At 44.4% G+C, this 26395-nt stretch overlaps 1 protein-coding gene across 2 annotated transcripts in view; it reads right to left on the bottom strand.

The window, feature by feature from the left end:
• Window positions 1-26395, bottom strand: part of FOXN3 (forkhead box N3) — a 296834-nt gene that overhangs the window by 95645 nt on the left and 174794 nt on the right. For both annotated transcript variants that reach the window (XM_065872029.1, XM_065872030.1), the window contains exon 4: window positions 21962-22026. In XM_065872029.1, coding sequence (XP_065728101.1) covers window positions 21962-22026 — 65 coding nt within the window. The remainder of the gene's footprint in view (window positions 1-21961; window positions 22027-26395) is intronic.

Here is a 26395-nt window from a genome sequence, read left to right as displayed (position 1 = left end):
ACTGGTAAATATTTTCTAAACCTTATTATATTTTCTAATTTAAAGAATTCATATTCAATAATGATAAAAATAACTAATAATTCAAGTGATCCAATTTAAAGATATATTCAATGTGCTTTACCTTCAAACGTCTTTATTCGCATTACAGTATACCTTCCCAATCTGTATCGCTTCCCTTCTAAACTCTACCTCGAAAAGGGGTGGAGAAAATGTGAAGAGAGGTCTGCCATGGGAATGCGTCCCGTTCTCCCCTCCCTGTGTCCCTTCAGGCTCCTTCACTCTCCCCTCCTTCCTCTCTAGACTTACTTCCACAGGTGAATTTGGGCCTCTCTCATGATTGGTCACTAGCAACTCATCAACCCAGTATTTCTAGCTCTGGACACTTACCTGGTTTAGTTACATTTTTCTCACTACCTAAAACAGAAGCTATCAAGTCTGTAAGAACATGAGCATCACCTGGAAGCTTTTAAAAGTACAGATTCCATGGCCCTACCCCAGCCTAAAGATGGCAACATCCCTGGGCTATCACTGAAGAACTGGCTTCTAACTGCCTCATTGCCATTGCCCTGCCTGAAGAGATGTTACAGAAATCTGCCTGTGAAACTAGGCATAATCTTCAGGATGCATCTTGCTACATAACTAAGGATTTCTCTCACTCTCTCTGATGATCTAAAGGACAAATTAGTACCAGGGACTTCTGCATTCCTCTTTGGTAACAAGCTGATTTTAACCTGAACATTTAAACTATACAAGTGATTGTGTTTCCTCTCGTCGCCTTGGCTACCGGGAAGCTTAGAGCCACATGCATGACTGACCGCTCTAGCCTTTAAACCAATACATAGAACCTAGGATATTAATTTTATATATTAATGTTATCTCCTAACTTTACCTTGGGTATCCTACCCTTCTTTTCTCTTTATTTTGATTGTTGCATGTCCTTTAAAAAAAATTCTAGTTGCACTGCATTTTCATAAGCTATTGCAAATTCTTTTTGGAACAAGGTAGGATATGTTAGACAAATTAATTAAATATAGTCATTGACATGCAGCCCTTTTCAACACAACAGCCCTAAAGCAGATGGTAACAAGCACCAGAAGTAGAGACTAGGGCTCCGAGGAAACCTTTTGGCTTTGGGGTCACGACCCCCAACAGAAACCTTCCAATGGCCCCAGTTGTCCCAGAACACCTGCAAACATTTCTAAACTGCATATTAAACATGTTTTAAGATTATGAATACTTTCAACAGCTAAACACATTCTAAATCGGGAAACCTGATGTTCAATTCTGAACCTACTGTCTCTCAATCCCATTGAGCAGATCCACGCATGGAATTTCTGGTCCTCATGGAAATGTACCAGGTTGGTCTGCAAAATTACAGGCAAGTAATAGATCCTGGAAGTCTGTGGCACTGTGTATCAGACAAGAACAGATCATTTAGAAGACCGGAACATTATTCCAGTTGTTTAAAAACATGTAATAATTTTTAAAAGTCCTGGATAGAGCAAACACCCTGCACCCGATGTCCCCACATCACCCTCCTTCGTGCTTTCAACTGAACTAACTACCCAAATACTACCTGTTCTCCAACGTGATCAAAAAGAGTATTATCTGCCACTGAAGTGCTTTCCTGTATCGGTTAGAGACTCTGTTCTCCCGAGCACAGAGCCAGGAGCACTTCTGATGTGGCCAAGAATCCCGGCGGGGCGGGGGGTGGGCTCAGCCTGTGGGGCAGCCTGGATCAGAGCTCTGGGCTGCGGGGAAGACCTCCCCTGTGCTTGTGGTGATTGCCATGTACCGTTAAAATACAGAGGGGCTCCGGGTCCTTCTTAGCCCTAACTCTGCCCATCTGCATCAAAAGGGTGGACCAGAAAAGGTCTCCTGGCTGGCATGGTCTGGGTGCGTTCCAGCTTTGCCCCGGGTCTCACGTGTATGAGCAACGAGACCTGTTTTTGTCATTCTGCTAGTTGTTATTTCTCTCACATAACAATGTGAGGGTATGGATCATGTTTATTAAAAAGAAAAGGAGTCTCAGGTACATATATCAGGCACAAGGAGGGGATGAGATCTAAAGCTTCCCTGTTCTCTAAGATTTAAGTAGCCCAGAATGCCTTAAATACTCTGCCATTTTACATTATTGCAAACATTGCTCGATCTTTGAAGATGTAAACTAACCACTAACGATAACCTAATGAACATAAACTAGCAGTTGTACAATTTATTTTATTCTTCTATATACTTTAGTTGTCTAACCAACACAACCTGATGGCAGCCAGTAGAAAGTGAATAAAAAACTACCCATGATCCCATGGCTCAAAGTAACTACAATGAAAATTTCAGTAGATGCCCCCTCAATCCTCACTTATGTATGTATCTTGGGGTCAGCCTCAGTCTGGGCCATACACAGAAGCAGTGTGCTGGATTCAAACCCAGGGGCGTGCAATTTCTTTCTGTCTTTTTTGGCGGGGGGTGGAGGGAGTAGAAAAGAAGAGCTTTATTGCTTTGCCAGGCAAACGGTGCCACAGCGGGCTCATGCCCTCAGAACTGCACGTTCTGACCTGGAGGAGTAGCGAGGAGGTTTACGGTAATGGTTCAAAGAGGGCGTGGTCAGCTCGTGGACATTCTTCTGATTGGTTGGTGGGGAGGTAAGTGGGAGTCAGCATGATCAACCTTCTGGTTCCAACCAGTCTGGGGTCTACATGCCTGTGGGCAGCAGACAGTTAACTTCTCCCACCTGGTGGGGGGTTTAAGTATCTGCAAAACAGCTCAAAGTTATTGTTATGTGTATTCCTTGAGGGGGAATCAGGACCCTGGCCTGAAGGCTGAACTATTGTTTCTTTCTTGTTGTTGTTTATTGTTTGTTTGTTTTAAATTTTTATTGGGGTGGGGCGTGCAATTCTAATTGCACCTAAGGAAACCCACCAAGCCTCAAGGTCGTAGTGGTTTCTAATTACGGAGTGCTTACTGTATGCCAGGCACTGAGGTGACCCCATGTAAATCTTCCCCGTGACTTCACCCTGGTGGGTCTTACTTCGCATTTCACAGACGGAGGAACTGAGACTTGAAAAGATACAACACTGCTAGTGGGTAAAAAAGCTGGGATTCTCAACATCGCTAATTATTAGAGGAATGCAAATCAAAACCACGAGGTACTACCTCACACTGGTCAGAATGGCCATCATTAGAAAGTCTACAGATCACAAAAGTTGGAGAGGATGTAGAGAAAAGGGAACCCTCCTACACTGTTGGTGGGAATGTAAATTGGTGCAGCCACTATGGAAAACAGTATGGAGGTTCCTTAAAAACTGAAAATAGAACTACCATACAATCCAGCAATCCCACTCCTGGGCATATATCCGGAGAAAGCTCTTAATTCAAAAAGATACATGCACCCCTATGTTCACAGCAGCACTATTCACAATAGCCAAGACATGGAAACAACATAAATGTCCATCAACAGATGAATGGATAAAGAAGACGTGATACCTATATACAATGGAATATTACTCAGCCATAAAAAAGAATGAAATAATGCCTTTTGGAGCAACATGGATGGACCTAGAGATTATCATACTCAGTGAAGTAAGTCAGACAGAGAAATATGATATCACTTATATGTGGAATCTAAAATATGACACAAATGAATTTATCTATGAAACAGAAACAGACTCACAGACATCGAGAACAGACTTGTGGTTGCCAAGGGGGTGGGGTGGGGGAGGGATGGAATGGGAGCTTGGTATTAGCAGATGCAAACTATTATATATAGGATGGATAAACAACAAGGTCCTACTGTGTAGCACAGGGAGCTATATTCAATATCCTGTGATAAAGGCATAATGGAAAAGATATGAAAAAGAATGTGTGTGTGTGTGCGTGTGCGTGTATAATATATATAACTGAATCACTTTGCTGTACAGCAGAAATTAATACAACATTGTAAATCAACCGTACTACAATAAAATAAATTTAGAAAAAAAATAAAGAAAAGCTGGGATTCGAGGCCAGGACTGGTGCCAGTGTGATAAGAAAGAAGCATCCATTTTATATTACTGCTTTTGATTATGCAATGCCCTTTGGGATTTCTTTCCTTCCTTTCCATACCTCTGAGCATACCAGGAAGAGAAGGGGAGTTTACTCCAATTTGCAAGGATGGCAGAAAAGGAGAGCTGGCCTGGCCTGGGGACGGCTGCTTTTGCCACCAGTCTGCCCTGTGACCCAGAGATCCTGGACTCCCTGGGCCCAGCTTACCTGTCTGCTCACTGAAGGTGTGGCCAGCCGGGTGTCTAGGAAACCTTCCAGCTCCGAAATTCCATGACTCTAGTTGGTTCCTGCATAAACGCACCAAGTGCAAACTGGAGGCCTGTGTGATTTGTGGCACTCCGCTGGTATCGCCAAAATAACAGTCCCGAATACAAATTTACCTTGTTCCGAACAAGGAAGCAAGTACTTTTTAATTAGACAAGAGGGGAGGATGAGGACAAATTCGGACAGAAAAAATATGCTAAGTCACGTAAGAGACACACGCAGACACTCCCACAACTTAATTTTGTACTGTGATGCGACCCCAAAACTAAGGGTGTGTACTTTCTTGCACTATCACTGAGATAAAAATAGCAGAACACCTGATGTAGGGTATGAATATAAGCCACACTACTGATACTTCAAAGCCTGGTATAAATGACTACAGGAGTGAAGCAAGTCCTTCAGAAATATTTATAGGCAGACGTCAGAGATACTGCGGGTTCGGTTCCAGACCACCGCAAAAAAGCTGATATCGCAATAAAGCTCAGTCACAAGAATTTTTTGGTCTCCCAGTGCGGATAAAAGTTATGTTTACATTCTACTGTTGTCTCTTAAGTATGCAATACGCTAACTAAAAAAATACTTTATTGCTAAAAAATGCTAACCATCATCTGGGCCTTCAGCAAGTCGGAGGAATAACATCAAAGATTACTGTTCACAGATCATCATCACATATATAATAATAATGACAAAGTCTGAAGTATTGCGAGAATTAGCAAAACACAGAGACATGAAGTGAGCAAATGCTACTGGAAACAACTGTGTCAGTAAAACTGCTTGATGCAGGGCTGCCACAGACCTTCAATTTGTAAAAATCACCATATTTGCGAAGCACAGTAAAGCAAAGTATACTTGCACCGTGCAGACTCTCGACAGTTAAACTCATCAGAACGTGCAGGTACTTAAGCTTTGCTGAAAAACAGAAAGCATACGGTAATATTGCCTTGACTCTGGGGAAAGACAAATACAGACATATCTGAGATTCCCTCTGTCCCTGAAATAGGGGAGTATCACAGCCTTTGGCTTGGGAACACACAAGACAAAATCTAGGTCTGAGTAGTAACATAAAAATGACGCTATGGGTTTTTTTTTTTATTATTATTACAACACATTCTTAGGAGATTTGAAAATTTAAGAGGTAGCATTAGCCACTTAGACAGTATTTACAAAAGGGCCGATGTAAGGACTTAAGAGTTTAATTGAAGTTAACAAATGGTTCAGTGGTCTGACAGGCTTTCCTGAACACCTTAATCATTTCAACAAATGCTACAGAGGAAGGGTCCTCTCTTCTAAGTCAGCCTTCAAGGTACAACCACAATTCTATGTGCTATCAGTTGAAAAAGATCTTGGTTATTTCCTATTCCACTGGAAGCTTACAAATCTCAGTGTAACTGGTCTGGTTTGTTTATATTTTTCTTTTTAATTGAGATATAATAGATGTGTAACATTATATTCGTTTCAGGCATACAATGTAATGATTTGATATTTGTATATATTGTGAGATAATCACCACAGTAAGTATAGTTAATCTCCGTCACCACACAGTTACAATTGTTTTTCTTGTGATAAGAACTTAAGATCTACTCTCTTAGCAGCTTTCAAACGTACAACGCAGTATTATTAAATAGTTGCCATGCTGTACACTACACCCCAAGGCTTTTTAATTTTATAACTGGAAGTCTGTACCTTTTGACCCTTTCACCCATTTTGCACCCCTACCACCCTGACCCTGGCCTGCTTGTTTTTAAATCTCAAAAGTTTTCAAACACGTTTTCTCCACTAGCAAAATGCTTGCTAGGAAGTTTCAAGGTTTAAATAATGATTTCTAGATCAATTACTTTACCGACGTATTTATCCATCAAGACACTATGATGGAAAGAAAAACCACTTTTGTTTAGGTAAACTTTTACACTTTTACATGAGTCTCCTATGTGTTTTGGCAAAGACCTACTCCAAGTTTTTGATAAAGAGCTTTCATTTATTTTTCTAATGTCACTTATAGTCACATAGATTCATCTTAATCTACATTTAAGAACCTAACTCTCTGGTTATGAGTGTTAAAAAATAACAACCCAGTCTCGGAAAAGACGGACATTACAGTAATCTTTGCCAGCTGGCACGTTCAAAATGGAATCTAAATATTGTATTAATGATATCAACAAAAAGCAGGTTCAGTGGGCCTTAATAAAACACGCCTGAATTGTGAGAGAAATTCTCATTATTTTGTTTCACCCAGCTTTAATTTAATACATTGATTTAATAAAATCTATGACAATCTCATTTTTTGAATCATGTAAGAATTCTGAGGTTCACTACATATGCATAAAAAATAATCTGAAATCAAGCAGGTGTAATGAAATTTTTGTTGCCGAATCATCTTTGAAATTTTTGACTGAAGTAACATATACCCAGCAAAGTCCACATATGTGTCCATCTCAGTGAATTTTTACCAACAATTTTCCCTGGTAACCAGCACCCAGGTAACCAAACTGGCACCTCAGGAGCCCCCTTCTACCCCCTCCAGTCACTACCTCACACCCCAAGGAGAACCGTAACTTGATTTCTCTCTGCCCACCTTCCCTGTGAGCTCTGGCTGGGGCAACACTGAGCCCAGGTGACCACACCGTCAGGACCACAAAGCACACTGGCTTGCATGTGATTTCATTTACTTCTTGAGAGCTAGGTGGTAACCTCCTGATCTTACAGATGGAGAAACAGAAGCTCAAGGCTGAGTATCTGAGCAAGCCAAGAAGAACATATGTAAATGAACGTGCAGCTGTGTGTGTGTGTGTGTGTGTGTGTGTGTGTGTGTATGTGAGAGAGAGAGAGAGAAAGAGACAGAGAGAGAGCGAGCGAGAGATTGATTATGAGGGACTGTCAGAGTCAGTATTCAAAGTCAGGTCCCTCCAATGCCAAGCTCAGTTTTGCAGTACAAAAGCTATTCTAGACAATCCCACTTTTCTCCCAGTTCATTGATTCACATGTCCAACAAATGCCATTTGTAGTTAATGTCCTTATATAGAGAAGAACTATCCCACCCCTGAGCGCCCCCCTTACCCTCAACACACACACAGTATGGCGGTTTTTGACATGAAATCCATTTTCTCACTCAGCATCTTATCTTCCCCTCACTATATTTTGGATTGTGAACAATTTTGAGACTCATTAGAGGTATCTTAATTTTAAAAATTAAGTTGGAAACCAGCAAGTGAAATTGAAGAGGCTCCATCTCTGGTTCTGAACTGGATTTTCATTACCCAGTTACTCTTCAAATTATACCGATTTAAGATGTGATGATTATTATTTTTCCTAAGTAGACTGGGTAATGAGAGAAATGCAAAGCATCCCAGCCTAATGGTATGTGAGGTTCTAACACCTCTCTCACCTGCCCAGTCGCCCCACACCTCACCTCCACCCAAGCTACTTCTGGGTCTGCCACTCTCCTCTCACCTCTTCAGCAAAGCTGCTTTGCATCTTTTTCTGGCTTCAGCCCAGCGATGACCACTACGACCCAAGCCACCCTGACCACCTTCTGCTGTGATCGTGTGATATGATGGGTACCATCCTGCAGGAGCTTCCGGTGTTTATGACTACTGGCTCTTAGTTCTTGACCCCTCCTTATACGGCTGGTTTCCAGATTTAAAGTGCACCATCCAGCCCAATGCCACTATCTAGCCACTCCCTTCACCTCAGAGTCAAACCGATTTTCTACTACCTTTCTAAGAATCTCCCCACAATTCTGCCCGGAACACCTTTCTTTCATCTCCCCATCTTCTTTCCTGCAAGGAATTAGGGAAGCTACCTGAAACGGACATGGTGACTTTCCCATCTCCATCCTGGATCATCGTATCTCGCCACTGCTTTCGAAGCCACGCACGTCACATATAACTGTCTGTGCACTTGTTAATGACTTGTGCCTTTGAGGTGGGTTTCGTGACTTTGTAAGCTTGGCTAAGTGAGCGTTTCCGCCATTGATGTAATGTGACGCATCTTTGGTACTGAGGCCCGGAGCAACACTGTGTTGGAGAAGGGCACAGTTAACCGTGTCAAGGAGTCCATATGGGCAGATTTAGGAGCTGCAGGGCCAAGAGCCTTGCACTGCACAAGCAGCACCCCTCAGCGAAGTGTTCCCTGACTCCTGACTTCCTCCTCCCAGAATCTGAGCCCTTCTGCAGTGGCACAAACCACCCAGGCTTCTTAGTGGTTCTGTCTCCCAGCTAGACTGCGATGTCACAGCTAGGGTACCTGGCACATTGTAGAAAATCAAGGAATGTTCGTGAAAGATAAGCATGTAATTCATTATTATGGGCTGAATTGTCTCCCTCCCAAAATTCATATGTTGAAACTCTAACCCCCAATATGACTGAATTTGGATACAGAGCCTTTAAAGAGGTAATTAAGATTAAACGGGAAGTAAGGGTGAGGCTCTAATGCAACAGGACCCTAACAGGGCCCAAATCTGATAGGACTGGTGTCCTTCTAAGAAGAGGGAGAGACCAGAGGAAGCACACGTACAAAGAAGAGGCCATGTGAGGACACAGTGAGAGGGTGGCCACCTGCAAGCCACGGAGAGGCCTGGGAAAAATCAAGCCTGCTGACTCCCAGCCTCCAGAACTGTGAGAAAATGAATCTGTGTTGCAGAAGCCCCTCGGTCTGAGGTATTTTGTTGTGGCCGCCCTAGCTGATGAATACATTAACTGTCCAAGCATCTTGTATTCTGAAGTGAGGACCCTGGGGATCAACTCTGGCTGCTAAGAGAACTTCTCAGACATCACGAGGTTGGTTGCTCAAGGTTAATCCTCAACAAAGGGAAGTTGTATCCCATCTTCTTCCTCTCCTTTATCACCAATGAGGCAAGTCTGGTTAAAGTAATGCATTCCACCGACCCCCACTTTGCCAGGAAAGGTGAATGTCATCATTGCCTAAGATCCTGGGCCTCTGCGAAATTACTTAACCTGACCGACACCACCACATGCCCTGAGACCTTGGCACCTATACACCCGTGGATGATGGTCCTTCTCGTGCAAAGAAAGCTGGAAGAGTCTCAAAGGGGAAGATGTGCACTCAGCCTTTGACCTTCCACTTGATGGCCACGAATACTTGCATATGTGACCTAACACTTTCTTGTCCATTGCCTCGCTTTTTAAAATGGTTGTGCTGTTGTCATGGATAGTTCCTTTCCCCCTCTTTGGGAACTGACCCTGACTTGCAATCTGGAGACCCTTCTATCTCCCCATCCGTCCATGTGCTTCCAAGTGATGCTTCCACCCCCCGTGTAACCTAACCCGCGCCTCCCATTCCTCGGATTCCAGCGCTGGTTCCAGGTGGTCAAATGATCCAAGCTGGTCTAATTACGGTGCTGTTCGTAACTTCTTCTGGGAACACTGGGAGAACGCTAGAGTCAAAGTTTGTAGCCCAAGAGGCTGCAGGCAGCCACTTCTTAAATTGAATCTGAGCCTCTCTGAGCCTATTCCCACCAAAGGCAAAGCTGAGTTGGGGGACAGAGAGAATAGGTATTATTATTACCATGATCCTACTTTGTTTGTTTAACTCAGATCACCATCTCCGGAAAGCTCTCCGAGCTCAACTTCTTTCAAATGACAGCCAAACCACTAAGTGGGCCTCCTAGGACAATGGGGAGGTTGGAATTTCACTGACACACAGAAATCATCAGTGATATATATTTAGCTGAACGGATGCTATTCACTTATCGAGATTCTTTATTAGTCAGGACTCTTGGATGTACACATACACACACAGACAAAAACACCCACGTCAAGCTGGGTTAAGTAAAAGGGAGAATTTATGAGCTCATCTAATCGAATCACAGGAAGGACTGTAGTAGAGTGGTCCCTTGTCTCTGCTTCTTTGCGCTGGTGCCATTTCTTGTACACTGGTCAATTCTATTGATACATGGAAGGCCTTGTGATGATAGCACATGCTTTAGAGCTCCCACACCCAAGAGAAGAAAGACCAGAGTAGAACTCTGGCCTGGGCTCGGTCATGTGCCTGTCTCTCAACCAATCGCCGAGGCCAGGGAGCTCCTGTAAAAAGTTGGCGCCTCTCATTTGTAATATTATGTTGCAATATCATGTTGGGGGAGCGAACAGTGGGCCCCACAAGAGAGGAAAGATGCCACTGACGCCCTGATATGGCTACTGGTACCCATGCCGTCCCCGTGAGCACCCCAATTAGGGCCCGCAACAGCCGCAAAAGTTTATAAGTGAAAACTTCATTCATAATTGTTTCATTTCCCAACTACGGCAAAACTTAAAAAAGGAAGTCCCTCAGTCTGAGAAATATGGTAGATGCAAATGATAAATACAGAACTGGCCTTTCTATATGTCACAGGCTTTTGGTCTCTTGTCACAATGTCCTCAGAACCTTGTCCAACGTGTAGGAAATGACTCCATAGCCAAGACGCTGGTTTAGAGTAGCCCTGCCGGCAGGTGTCATCAGGCACAGACCTATGGCTCTAACACCTCCCTGCAAGGTGTATCCAATAAGCAGAATGCGATCATCCTGGGCACGTCGCGTAAAAAAAAAAAATCACAGCCCAAAGAGGGGCCAACCATGTGCGTTACAGTGACCAGGAAGCAGGGGACAAGCTCAACGAGATCCTTTAAACGAAGTTCTAAAGTTCTTTATCACTGCAAGTATGTCTCTCCTTCTTTCTCTCCCTCTCCCTCCCTCCCATCTTTGAAACGCATCTTTGCAAATAGTTCGTATTCTGGCACCATCAAGACACTAAGAGGAAGAAACAGGAATACAGATCACAAACTATTCCAAACCATCCCCAAGGAAACTTCTTTTTCTGTGTCATATTTCTGCAAGATCTTAGTCACTCAAAAGCGTCCGTGAGAACAGCTGGTGAGGGCTCAAGTTCTCCTCCTCCTGTGCATATCTTGTAGACGTTTGCCTTCATGTGGCAGGAGCTTCAGAGAAGCTGAAAACAGTCTTAAACATTCCTGAAGATATAACATCAGTTCAACTGGGCAAGGATTTTTTTTTTTTTTATGTTGTTGTCTGGGGGTGGAAGGAATTGAAAACCTTAGGAAATCGCAGAAATGCTATCATAAACATAATGAATCCTATTTACTGAACACAATAATCACCAGGCACTGTGCCAGCCCTGTACATACACTATTGTTAATTCTCACAAAATCCCATGAAGCATTACTCTCTGTCTTACTGGCTGGAAAGGCTCGAACAATCGGATAAGCTGCTTGAAATCACGCAGCTGGTGGACGGCAGAGGTCGGCCTTTGTACCCAAGACTGGCCAGCTCCAAGCTCCATACTCTTCTCTCCCAGTCATGCTGCCTCCCCGGAGGGAAAGTAGTGGCCATGGCAGCTACACCTGGAGCACCTACGAAGTGCCAGGGACAATACACAGATTGTCATCTAATCTTCACATATAATTATACTCATCTTGCAAGACTGGTATTTTTGGATTTTACAGCAGTTCAAAGAAGTTTACATAACTTTCCCAAAGTCAGACAGCAATTAGGCAGCAAGGCAGGGAATGGATCCAGGTAGGCCTGAATTGAAAACTGAGGTCTTTTATCCTCATACCATCTTTTGTGGGATGGAAACACCGGAGGAAGAGGGGCAGGGGGTTGGCAGGGGAGTCACATCTACACACACACACACACACACACACACACACACACACACACACACAGCCATACACTCCTGACCTATCACATGCACTGCAGCCAGTACTACCCTTGAGTTCTGAGCCACACCTTTTGGTCGTCAAGGGAACCAAACAAGAACACAAACTTGACCTCTTGCAGTTTACAGGTGGATGCTTTTAAGTTCACTTTTGAAACTGTAGTGTGAACATTTCCCTTAGTGTACGCTAAAAAATTCTTCTTCATTGCAAGCCTCTTGGCAATTGTATTGAAATATTTCTAAACTTCCATCCACGCACGGTTAAACAGGACTTCAAGGGGGCTGACTTTTTCACTTGTATTTTAAGATTGAGCACTTTGATAAAAGCAGGCTCTGCAGTACAATACAATCCAAAGTTGTCTCATCTTTTTATTTTATGATACAATTTAATATGATACAATTTAATAGACAAGGAAAACATTTTTAAATATTCCAAAAACTAAACTATAAGGAAATATTCCTGTTGCTGAGTTGTAATCCGTGTAAAACTATCTTTATCTCTCTATTTCCTAGTATAAAATTCAGATACACTCAAATAAAATATTCATTCTGTTAAGAATTATGCCCTCTCATTGCATTAATCTTTGAATGACTAATTTCAGGATTTCCCTTTCTCTTTCCTCAGCCTTTAAAATATCTTAAAAGTTAGCTGTTTACAATAGTCTTGTGAGGGGACAAAAGAAGAAAGGAAGCCTCTTAACTACTCAAACAAAAGAAGACAAGCATCCACTTCCATCTTTTCGTCTCATCGTTATAAATTGCTTTTAAGCATTATAACTGGATTCTCCCCAGCCCCAGTCTGCAAAACACAGCAGACTGTCTGTCTAAACACCTAAAGTGCAAAGCTGTTTAGAAATACTGATGCCATTTTGAGCCAAAGATGAGTGTGAGTCCAGGTTTCTGATCCTGGCTCTGTGACCTTGAGCAGCACAGTTGCTCCAGGCCTTATTTTTCCCATCTGCAAAACGGGAGTAATAATACCTAAGGCATAAAGCTAATATAGGAATAGTGTAAAGAATATATACAGCCAGACACAGAAGGTCACTTACTGTCTGATTCCATTTATGTGAAACGTCCAGAACAGGCAGGTCCACAGAGACAGAAGATTAGCGGCCGTGCCCCAAAGGCCCTAGTGCCACTTTAATCATCAGAGCCCACAGGTGGCTTTTCTTCAGCCCCATCCACCCCCCCCCCCACGCCCCCACTGGCTTCCCTGCAGAGTGGATGCCCTTGCCCAGTCCCCTCTCTCTGAAACTCTTTCCCTTCATTTCAGTGATTTCCTCCAGTTTCTGACTAAGCGGCTTCTTTGATGTCATGGTTGCTTGCTGTCAGGGGCACTCCTCTTTCTATCACAAATCTAGGTCTTCAAGATGGAGCTTTTCCCTCTTTTCCATTCTATAACCCCCTGAAAATCTCATCTAGGCTCGTAACTTCCACGGTCATTTCTGGATTGACAACTTTTAAAACTCCCTCTCCGGCCCTGCCCCCCATCTCCTAAACTCCTGCCCCAGTTTCCACCTTCCTCTGGAAACAGCAGAACCAGCTCGCACCCACCCACCCGGCAGGGGCCTGGCCCAGAGGAAGCGCTCAATGCCAGGTCCCTGGTAAAGCCGGCAGCTCCTGCTGGCTTCCCTATTTCTGTCTGCAGGGCTGAGTACAACACTGGATTTTCATGAAAAGGGTTTCTATGGACAATGGTACAGAGACTGGCTGAAATTAAAGTCAGATAGGAAAACACAGGCTATCTGGCTGATGGAGAGTCCATGTCAGGCTGCAGACACTGGGAAGTTGGGGCAAATCTGGATTCCCAAGAGACAGTGAAGGGCTTCCCTGGTGGCACAGTGGTTAAGAATCTGCCCGCCAATGCAGGGGACACGGGTTCGAGCCCTGGTCTGGGAAGATCCCACATGCCGCGGAGCAACTAAGCCCGTGCACCACAACTACTGAGCCTGCGCTCTAGAGCCTGTGAGCCACAACTACTGAAGCCCACATGCCACAACTACTGAAGCCCACACGCCACAACTACTGAAGCCCACGCGCCTAGAGCCTGTGCTCCGCAACAAAAGAAGGCATCGTGATGAGAAGCCTGCACACCGCAATGAAGAGTAGCCCCCGCTCGCCACAACTAGAGAAAGCCCACACACGGCAACGAAGACCCAACACAGCGAAAAATAAATAAATAAATAATAATAAATTAAGCCGGGGGGAAAAAAGACAGTGAAGGTCAGCATTCTATCAAAGGCTTCTTTTAAAATTGCATTTCCTGAGTCAGACAAAGACAAATACTGTATGGTATTACTTACATGTGAAATCTAAAAAATACAACCATCTAGTGAATATAACAAAAAAGAAGCAGACTCAGATGTAGAGAGCAAACCAATGGTTACCAGTGGGGAGAGGAAAGGCGGGAGGGGATTAAGAGGTATAAACTATTAGGTACAAAATACACCACAAGAATATACTGTATAGCACAGGGAATACAGCCAATGCTTTATAATAACTATAAACGGAGTATAAGCTTAAAATATCGTGAAGCAGTATACGGTACATAATACTGTACAACAGCTACACTTCAATGAAAAAAACGATGGGGGTAAAAATAAAATAAAACTGCATTTCCTTACAGTTTTTAAGTAACTTAAGAGCATGTTCTCAGTGACCACACAGAACTTAAGTGATGAGAAGAACAGAGCAGCAGCCGTTTAACTTCACTTGATGGTAAACAAAAATAGGCAGGTGACTTTACTACTGTATTACATAAATGTCTTTACAAATAACTCAGGGCAGAACAATAAGACAAACAGGCCAAGAGATAAGAGCTCCTCCGAAAAACCAAAGGGCTTCTGCAGGCCAAACAAAGACAGAAGGCAATTAGCACTGGGGGGGGAAAGTAGAGAGGTTTTTTTTTGTTTCCTTTCTCTTATTACTGTTGCTTTTTTTCTTTTTTGAAACGGGTGTGCCTGGGGGCAAGAATCAAGAGGTTTATGCATTAGGTGGATGCCCTCTTTGCAAAATGGACAAAAGAGTCAGCTTGTGGAGCAGATTAGATGAAAGAAGCCAAAGAGCCCAGAGGCTGCAACCAAATGGGAAAGAAATGTGTAGGGGAGGGGCAGGGTAAACCCGAACAAAACCTTCAATCTGTGTCTTGATGGACAGAAAGAAGGAAGCGCCTGGACTAGAGACCCAGGCCATGCAGACACCCTGGTTCTATCAGAAAGGAAACACTGGCGAGGCTGGCAGTGTGAGTGGACATCATGCACAGGAGAGGCTTTTGGGAGACCGCTCCTTTAAGGAATTTTGGAACCTTTCACCCTGAATACACCAGGCAGGATTAACGGGCACAGAGTCAAAGGTTAACTCCACTCTTTATTAAGTGTTTGTGAGGTGCCAGGCCAGGCACTGGACTGGACAAATGTTTCCACGTTCACACCCTCCTTTAATCTCTGCAAAGATTCTGGGGAGCACAACTCGTAGCCCCATTTTACAGACAACTGAAACTGAGGCCCAAGGTCAAACAGCTGGTGCCCAAAGAGAGAGGGATTTAAACCTGGGCTGATGTGGTGCTGAATCCGTGCTTTTTTGCGTGGTTATCTATGCACCTGCTGGGTACGTACAACTGTACAGCAAGGGGTATAACTCAGTCTTTGTGAGCTGGGGGAACCTCACAAGGAAGCAGTCCTATTTGAAAGGAATCCGATATAAAGAGTTGAACACGTTGTCTTTCAGATCCACGTATAAATCCAATAGGATCCGGGGTATTCCGTCTTTTGCCCTGCTCTGAGAATCAGTAGACCCAACAAATGGACAAGGAAAATTTTAGCAGACAAGAGAAATAACCCAGGGACACCACATTCAGAGGATGTTAGCCCTGTTTTCCTAAGATTCATACTTTTGTAAAATGTTATAATAACTAGCTCTGGGAATTTAGCCTGTTCTCAGGGCTTTACTGATATGAATTCACTGAGTCCTATAAGAACCCCATATGGCAAGCATGTTTATTATTATCCCCACAGAGAGGGTTAAGCCAGGTGCCCACCAGGCCAAGATGGGTCCTTTCCAAGTTGTCCAAATCTGTAGTATGTTGCCTCCCTACGATCCACGAGAAAGGGTTTGTTCAAGAGTCAAGATGTAGCCAGGCAGCCATCACCCTGTTTCCTCTCCGTGGGCCATCTGCTGACACTGCTGGCTGAAGGTGGCACTCCTCCCGCTGAGCTACGCCTCGAAACCATTTTGACCCACTTTAGTATATTTCATTTTTTCTTTTCTTTCTTTTTTTTTTTTGGTCGCACCACGCAGCATTCAGGATCTTCCCCGACCAAGGATCAAACCTGTGCACCTTGCAGTGGAAGCACGGAGTCTTAACCACTGGACCACCAGGAAAGTCCTCGACCCACTTTAGGAAGTTAGTATGGATCATCAGAGCTGTAATCCACAGGAAACCCCTGCCACTCCTGAGGTCCGCTCCTTAATTCACAGGCAAGAACATGAAACCCTAGGGATGCCTGAGTTTTGCCCAAGGTCAGAGTTTACCAAGTGGCAGAGTTGGGACCACAGCCAGGTCCCCTCACTGGTAATCCAAGGCTCCTTTCCACGAAAACTCATTTCTGATATACTGACTACTTGCTGCTGAGCCTTTCACAGCCCCAAACACAACCAAAGGGAGGTACTGCATACATTTTACCAGAAAAAACCCACTGCGGAGCTGTGGGAGAGGGTAAGGCGTAAGGGTTGTGGAGAGTGGGCGGTACATAATAGGACTCCCAGGAAAGTAAGTGCATGAAGCCGGCCTAGAACTTGGGAAGCTGGCATTCCCCAAAGCGGGTCATCTACTGGGCATAATCAACTCCCTGCATGCTTCACACCAGTGGCGAGCACATCTGTGCGCTCGTGGGGACAACGTGCATCTGACAGCAGAAGAGCTGGTTTCCTTTCCCCTATCTGCTCTCGGGCCTGCGGCAGCTCAGTCCTGCTCTGTGCACTGAAAAGGCCTGGAAGGTCTTCTTTCCATTTCATTAGCTCATCCAGGGGGCTGTCAGAAGTGAAAAGAAACAAGCACCTGCTATGCGTGTTAGGGAATTTATTTGAATTCCACCCCTGCATCCTATGGGAATAGAGTTAATAATAATTAGTGGCCCCATACAGGAGGGATAGAGAGGAGAAAAGTGGAAGGAGGGCCCGGAAGGCTGCCAGGGAGTTGGTAACTGGGCAGGTCTGCATGACCTGTGGTGGCATCAGGGCTTGAGCTGCTTTGCAAGAAGGGTTGGGACGTGTGGTCTGACCCCAGGACGGGCGGTCAGTGGTGGAGGGGGCAGTCCCTGGGCCTCCAAGGGAGGTTCCAGCCTAATCCAGTGCCTGACATACAGAGACAAAGACTAATGAAATGCTTGCAGGTGGGGCGGTGTGGGTAGGCCCAGATGGTCAGCTGGCTCAGAGCTGTAAAGGCAGCAGCTTCTCTCTGAACAAAACTCCGTGGGGAGCTCAGAGGCCTATAAAGCCTATGAAGGCCAAAGCGGGGCAGACATGGCGGATCGGATGGGCGGCAGCTCGTAGCAACTCTTAGTAGAAGAAATGATGCAAGCGAGGGCAGCTATGCCATGTGCGGCTGTGGGATGCACCCTCCAGGGGGCAGACACTGAAGGGTCAGACCAGAGGCGAGGAATGTCTTTAATTAGGAATCGCTGACTCATTAAAATAATTCATCCAAGGGTGATGTTTAAATAAAGTAACCTAATTTTAAGTTTGATGGGTGAAGGGAATATGTGTGTTTATGTGGCAGAAGGAGAGGGGGGAGTTTGGGGCCAGGGAGTTTGGAAGAAAACTTACAATAGTTTACTCTTTTTTTTTTGTGGTACGCGGGCCTCTCACTGTTGTGGCCTCTCCCGTTGCGGAGCCCAGGCTCTGGACACGCAGGCTCAGCAGCCATGGCTCACGGGCCCAGCCGCTCCGCGGCATGTGGGATCTTCCCGGACCGGGGCACGAACTCGCGTCCCCTGCATCAGCAGGTGGACTCTCAACCACTGCGCCACCAGGGAAGCCCAGTTTACTCTTTTAATTAAGAAAATAAGAGATATTATAACCTAAGAAATTTTAAAATGTACTTCACAAGGACAGTCTACTCAATACTCTGTAATGGCCTATATGGGAAAAGAATCTACAAAAGAGTGGCTACGTGCATATGTATAACTGATTCACTTTGCTGTACACCTGAAACCTACACGACATTGTAAATCAACTATACTCTAGTAAAAATTAAAAAAAAAAAGATGGTTAAAAAAATGTATTTCACACACAGAGACTGTCACTAAGACACACAGAGACAGGCAGAGGAGACAGTTGGGGACACCTGTCAGCTGGCCACTCCTGAGGCCTCTGAATAAGCCACACTCATCTGTTGGGCCCCATCCTGGGTCCCCTTTTAACGAAGGGTTTGTCCCCTTCTGGCAATCAGCTAGGTTACTATTGTACAAGATCTGAAGTGCTCTCTACCCACTGAAACTGCTAACATACTAAAATGTCTCTAGCAGCCTAAATGGCATTTAAAATAAAATAAATACTGTGAATTGATGAAATGACCAATTATGTTAAGTACCCATGCCTGGTGTAATCCAAACCAAATCTTACCCCATTATCCTCAAAACTGCAAGATGATTCAGCAGGCCCTCTTGCCAGTGAATCTGCAAGAACCGAAACACAGAGGCCGCCCTCAACAGGACCCTGAGTGCTTCCAGTTAATTCTTGCAATTGGTTTTATGCTGGAAAAAAATAACTATACTACCTCTCTGCTCGACAGCTTATAAAGCAAACAACTATTAGACAATACACATCGGTTCCCCACTGTACCAATTAGGTCATTCTGTTCCACTGATTTCAGGTTTTACCTTCCATTACTTCCTCTTTGGAAATCTCAGCTTTCTTCTGAAAAACATCTTGGAGTGCGTGATGATGTCATTATTCCAAAGTGCCCGCAAAGCCCTCATTTCTGCATCCACCCCATAGAGTCCCCGTCGCTCTCTCTACCTGTGGTCCTCTCGTGCCCATGTGCTCTGGTTGTTTCCCTCCTGGCATCACCCCCATCTATTTACTTTTTAAGGCCTTGTACAAGTGTCAACTCTCCCAAGAAGTGACAGGCCCATGTTCCCTCCCTCCTGTCAAAAACAAGGCTCTGTCCTCGAAGCAATGGGGCACATCTGCTCACTTTGCTGCTTTGGGGTACTTTTAGTCTCAACCCGTAGGGTGACTTCACAGAGCAGGTTCTCCCCGGCCCCGTGCAGTCCGGTTTCGCCAGTTCTGCTTGTGGTCAGGGCCCACGGTCACAGCTGGGCTTTGCTGGCCGGTTGCTGGGTCCCTGTGTCACCCTGTGTGACCAAGCTTCACCTACTACCCTGCTTCTAGGAACTGGGTTTTTTAGGGGATCCTCCTGGCCTGCGATCCCAATCCTTGTGGCTGGAACCTATTAACAGAGTTCTTTCCTAGTCTGATTATCTAGAAAAGCATCCTCCTGCTTGCTTTAGACATAAAGAAAAAATGCGGACATAATTGAAAATACAAAGTATAAAGGTGAGAAAGTGAGCATAAATCAGCTACATTTTCTTCTACTTGATTCTAAACTAAACCTTCCTCTGCCATGACTGGGCAGCTCCCTTCTTTCTATGCCAGTATCTTTACTGTAAAACTTTTGTTCGTGGGCATCAGCAACTTCCTGATAAGCCAGACTGCCCGCCAGAGGAACACAAGAATATGACACAAATGAACTTATCGATGAAACAGAAGCAGAGTCACAGACATAGAGAACAGACGGTGGCTGCCAAGGGGGAGGAGGGGTGGGAGGGGGATGGAATGGGAGTTTGGGATTAGCAGAGGCAAACCATTATATATCGAATGGATATACAACAAGGTCCTATTGTATAGCACAGGGAACTGAATTCAATATCCTGTGATAAACTGTAATGGAAAAGAATATAAAAAAGATATATATATATATATATAAAACGGAATCACTTTGCTGTATAGCAGAAACTAACACAACATTGTAAATCAACTATACATCAATAAAATAAAGTTAAAAAAATAATAATTCAGAAGAACACGCACAGAGTTTAAAAAACCTTATTACAATGTAAGTGTCGCGTGAACGCTCTATACAGATACAGCAAATGAAGAAACACAACAGGAAAAAAAACATTAGCAAATCCCCACCCACACTCCAGAATTCTCACCACGATACTTCTGATTTTCGCATGTACATAAAAAGTAAATGGGATGTATTGAATTGGATGTGGATTCAAGAAGCATCTGAAATCTGTAATAATTTAATTCTCAATGCCTAGAGTAATTAGGAGAATGTTTAACCCTATGTAGAAAAGAAAAAAAGTCTACCACCCATGAGACAGAATCTCACGGTGAAATCACTCAATTTCATAAACCTTATCAATTTTTCCCTCATGCTTCTGTCCTGCAGAAATAACCCAAAACTAACATGCTTAGAGCAAATCTTCCCTAATGTGGAACTTAATGAATAAAAATCCTATAAGAAAATGCTCTAAGTAAATAAAATTCCTTTTGTGAAAATAATCCAACCATGAATGATATTCACATCATTGCTACAGATCTAGAGGAAAAATAAGGATGCACATAACTTTGAAATCCACTTGAAAAAACCCAAAGGCTCCTCATAACAGGTCTCCATTTACACTTTCTGAAGGGAGAACAGAATAGATTTTTTTTAAATTATGTATTAATTTTTGAGAGTGGAGGGAGTTCCCTTTTTTTCTTAAATATTTAGGATATTTATGATGGTCATTAAAATTAGGATTAATCAGACCTGCCTACCTAAATTTCACCTGGACCAAGCAAAGATGTAAAGAAATTCTGAAGTTCCCGATTTCACAGGCTATTAAAAAGACAACATACAATTGTATGGCCTTGAAAACAATAGCACAAATGTGATGACATCTCTCACAATTGTTTGAGCTACTCTGGAAACCTGAAGATAAATGCCTCTTTTCTTAGCTACATATATATCACACACATGGCTGGCCCTGGGCGTGTAACTTTTAGGGAAAAGAGGCGTAACAGCTCTAAACCAACCAAGATGCACTGAAACTCCTCACCCTAAGCCCAGTACAGTTCCAGAGCTCTTGGCAAAACCAAATCCATCTGCTTTGGGCCAGTTGTGCCACTCTGACACCCAGCCAATCAAGAGAGGCTAATGAGGAAGGGAAGTCAGAAGACACTTGGGGGCCAGCCAATTCCAGCTGATCTGCAGAGCAGACATCTCCCCAAAGTACTTTCTCAAAGTTGTCAGCGTGCATCTCATTGCTATTTTCAGCTCTGTGTTCTTCTTCGACTTTGGCCATTTTTAAAGAAACCTGACAGCAAAAGTAGAGATGAAAGGCGGTTTGAATTCCTTGAGTGCATTGGACAGGAAGTCGTGCAAGGCAGCTGAGGATGGACTGGACAGCAGAAAGAATGTCCCCCTGCAAATGACGCCTGCAGGGATGAGGGAGGGTGTCTGAACTCTGAGTCTCAGAACAAACCACAGTCACCCTTCCAGGCACACATGGACGTCAGGGCACATCAAGCAACAAGTGGATCTCCACGATGACCCAAGTGCCAAAACACCCCCAACATTCCTCACAGCCCAAGCACTGGAAATCCGTGATAGGGTTTGATTTTACCAGCCCAATTTATGCTATCGTTGCATCCTAACTGCCACATAATTCCAATTTCACCGAAGCAAGCCGACCACTTCTGGAATCTGACCAGTGACAACAGACCAAAGAAGCCGTCTTATCTCAGATTAACAATTCATATCAACCAGGAGACGTCAGTAGGAAGAAATAAAGAGAACTGGACAAACAGAGCCATCCCACAGCAGTCACAGAGTGCCCGCTCTGCAGCAGACAGAACTCTCTCGACAGACACCAGGAGCGAAGGAGTAGTGTGGGGATGGGGGAGGGGGAGGGGGGGCTGTCAGAGACCTACCTTGTAGAAGGGCTCCGTTTCTCTTGAAGAAGGTGCTGCCCGGCCAGAGGGGTGGACCTGATGTGCTAAAACAGAACAGAAACCAGCGTGAGGGCGAGCTTGTCTACACTCACTCAGTAGCACTCAGAAAGCAACCCTTCCTCCAAACACATCCTTCAAAATGGCCTCAGAACACTTTCCCAATTATGCATTATTTACACCCTCTGAAAATGTTTCTTTAAAAACCGTTAGTCTTGTTTTATGATGAATGGGCTTCATATTTCAACGTGCATAACCCGTCCATGTGGGTATTCAGGTTACTGTCCTAACCCTGCTCCCTCTTGGGCACTGAAATCATTTGTAGGTAAACAAAATGGCCCCATCAGATGCTCAACATCATAGCTTATAACTTTTGCTAATTTCTTCATAATTTTATGACTTTATGAGGCAAAGAACTCCCATCCATGTCTTCTGAGATCAGCAGGTTTTTCACCGCTTCCTAGTGCCACCTGCACATTATAAATGCGAGCTTGCCTCTCTTGGCTTTTCTACCACCAAATTCTTATTATACAGATATGACCTTGGTCGACTCCCTCCCTCCCCTGTCTTCTTGTTTCACATCCCGTTTTCAATTCCTTGGCTTCAAATGTTGCACCCCATATCCCATAAAACACTTTGCAGATATGTTACCACTCACAGTCCTGTAACAGGAGAGGCAAGAAAAGACGAAAGATTAATGTATCACAATGACACTTTACTACATTTATACACAAGCATTTTCACTGTTTTAAGACACCCAGTGAAAAACTTTATAACCAAGCCGGTCTTGGAGTAGAAAGGTGGTGATTCTAAATCAAGGATTGGTTTAGATTAATGTTAGAAAGCACTTAGTCAAAATTGTTCCTACAGCCAGCCCAACAGGCGGTATAAATTACTTTCTCCAAGACAGAATGTGGCAAATGATACCGGTTAATGCATCATCAATCACCTTCAGCGTTAAAAAAAATTAAAAAGTTGGTCTAAATAATAAGTTTGTACGTTTGGCAAACACGGACACACACACACAGAATAAGAAATCTGAAGGACTACCCGATGAATGTGTCTAGAGTCAATCAGGGTCTCTAGTGATACAGGGGAACAATACTGTTAACAAGAAAGAGAAATGCCAGTGACACATTCTGTTGACCAACATTTCGTCCCCAGAGGTACAAAGAGCACACCAGGTATGGGGACACGTTACATGGCTGGTGAGGAGTAGAGAAGGAGGAAGAAAAGTGCTACAGCACACAAATACATCAAAATAATGTCGAACGTGTCAGAAAACACACAGTATGAACCCTGATGTAAATGATAAAACTTTTGTTTTATTGTGGTTCGGATCCGCTCTACTCAGAGTCAGTGAGGATGATGCATCTCAGTTACGGCTTTTCCTGCAGCCCTGATTCTCAGCTCTGGCTGCTGCGGCCTCTGAGTGGCCAGGAGTTGCGCAGGACAGCAGGAGATCTGGCCGGGGTCTCAGGGCTGCAGGATGATGGCAGCAAGCTGAGTTCTCTTCTGTATGATTCCTGTCCTATTCCGATTTGAGGCTGTTAAGGCTCAAAGTTGCATGAAGAATAAGTGCATTAAAATGCTTAAGATTATCTTTTAACAACCCCAGCCGGCTCCTGGGATCTCACCATCTGATTTTTATAAGAAAGCAGGAAATAGCCAGGTGGCTGTGGCCAACACTGAATCACCTGATTTCTAAAGATATTTAAAAACTGAGGAGTTCACGATAGAGGAGTTGGCGCTTCTGGAGAATTCGATAATTGACTATTACTGCAGGACGCTGAATATCTAGCTTACTTCCCTCCAAATCTCCTCTTTATTCTGACCCTGATTTGCTTGAAAACTGAGTAGACGCCAGGGATGGAGTAAACGTGGGGAACGGAGGACGGGTAAATCCAGTGGCGTAGATAAGGAAAATTCTCTGTATGATAGAAATCTACTTCAAGATTTCTACAACATCCTTTGAATGTATCTAAGTCACCAATCGCTATTCCGGTCGCTCTGCTGTGCTGCCGGTGTAATCTACACTCTCACAGTGGAGACAGATCTGGACTGGCCCACCTACCCGCTCTGATGTAGCTCCTGTTGTGACTGATGCATTCACCTGTGGGCTCGATTCCTGCCATGCTAATTGCAAAGCTTTTGAGCTCACTGGCCCCATATTCTACACGCTTCTTTGGTATGGTCCCTCCAAGTGACATCTTCTAACTGTTAGGAGATTCAAGGATTTATTAAGAGCTTGTTGAAAACTGTGCTTGGACATGGAGAGAAAAATTAGAAGCCATATTTTATGGCCTTTAGGAGCTTACTGTCATACTTAGCTAGCTCCAACCTCTTGTGACTCTATCTAAAGAGACTAGAAATGCTTGTGGAAAGGCCAACGGTTACGGCCCTAGTGGCTACAGGTTGGGGAGAGAGCAAACTGATTTTTTTCCTCCATCTGGAGATATCCCTGGCTCACCGGGCTTTAAAGCTCAAAGTTAGCTTTTATAAAGTATATAAAATTACTTAAAAATATATAGCAACTACAGTAATTCAGAGAAGCTAGTGGTCGAGATCTTTGTGGGAGTATCTCAGGCCACTCTGGAAACCACTCATGTGTGTGGCAAATCAAGGAGGGGAGGGTGGGTGGTCTGTGCAGAGGAGGATGGGGGACTCTCCACACTCAAGTCACCTAAACGCCAGTGAACTTGTAAATAGTCACTGCCATGGGAAGTGGCCACTAGGGCCCCCTTCAACCTACCAGAGTGGGTTTTAATCACCTTACAATGGTGCTCACATTGCTTGAAGACAGGATACCAAATTACCACGTACAGAGCACAGTGGTCAACACTTTTCCGTGGGATCCTCCGATCCCATGAGAGGGCAAGGCAGAACCCACTGTCCCCATTCTTCAGGTGACGGAGGGACTTGTCCAAGTCATCACATGGCTGGTCAGTGATCAGCCCAAGACCAGCCCACTGTACCACAAAGACACACGTCAACGGCCCCGATTTCATTTCTCATCGTCCAGATTTCTCTTCCAGTCTTTTGGCGCCAAACCCTTAGCTATCCTCCTCCATGGAAGAAGGCTGTGGACGGTATTTCACTAGGAATCTCTCCAAGACAAAATCCCAGGCTAGAAAAAGCAATCAGCCTCACCAGATGCGAAAGACAGACACGTGGGCTCATATTAGCAGAAACAATACAACGCTGGCGCCACAACTGTCTCACTTCAGTAACGCTCTAACGAAATCTCATGACCTTCGGCACCAGAAGCCAAACCCACGTGTGGCAAAGGAAGTCGAGCAACAGGTTGAGAGGGCCTGGCCTGCCGGCAAAGGCAGTTTGTCAACTGGCATTTGAGAACATTGATCCAGCTGATCATTAAGACCAGAGCCGAGCCAGCAAATCCCAAGGGAAGTGCCCTACCATCCCACCAGCACCTGCCAGAGACTCAGAGCTCTGTCTCTCCCTGGGCCTCACAGACTCAGCTGCAGTTCTTCCAGCTCCCAAGGGGACACTGTAGGTCAACAGGTCGTCCGGCCCTAAGGTGGCTCTTGGCATAATGATGCCATCTGTCATGTGACGCCCATGAGCTGTCATCATTGTCAGAACCGGATGAACTCTAACCAAGACCCTGAGAGGTTCTGGCAAGATCCACACCTGTTTTCACCAGCCTGGACTTTCTATGAGTCTAAGAAAAGAAAATTAGGAAAAGTACTTCTTTTCTAAGTACTTTTTGCCTAAGAACCCGGCTGCCAAATGTGAACCGGTTGATCTGAAAGAGAGAACAGGGTACTGCAACACGGATGAACCCCGAGGACATCCTGCTAAGTGAAATACACCGGTCACAAAAGGACAAATTTCAAGTTCATAGAGACAGAGTAGAAGGGGAGTTCCCAGAGGCTGGAGGGAGGGGGGAGTAGGGAGTTGTTTAGTGGGTACAGAGCTGCAGTTGTGTAAGTCGAAAAGAGTTATGGGGGTTGGTTACCCAATAATGTGAATGTACTTAACGCTATTGAACTGTACACTTAAACGGCTAAGATGGTATATTTTATGTTATGTGTATTTTACTACCACAACAAAAAATTTTTACTGTAAAATGAAAGAGGGAGAGAGAGAGAGAGAGAGAGAGAGAGAGAGAGAGAGAGAGAGAGAGAATGAATACAGGAAGGACCCCGGAAGAAGTGAATCAAAGTCTAAAGAGTTTTGGGCAGTGAAAGAGCAACCTACATGCTGTGTTTCTGAAGGTCCCCTGCAGTTAGCATCTCTGCCAGAGTGGCCCAAAGTACGCTAAACAACAGAAAGGGATGTGGTGAGACCAGCCTGTCCTAACCCGGTCCTTACAGAGGCCAGAGCTTGCCTGGCAGTCTTCAGGCAGCTGAGCAGATCTCTGACATATTCTTAGCGCTAGAAACAATGCGA

The sequence above is a fragment of the Phocoena phocoena genome, chromosome 2 (assembly GCF_963924675.1).
Source record: "Phocoena phocoena chromosome 2, mPhoPho1.1, whole genome shotgun sequence".
Classification (NCBI taxonomy): domain Eukaryota; kingdom Metazoa; phylum Chordata; class Mammalia; order Artiodactyla; family Phocoenidae; genus Phocoena; species Phocoena phocoena.
This window is presented reverse-complemented; position numbering and strand designations above follow the sequence as displayed.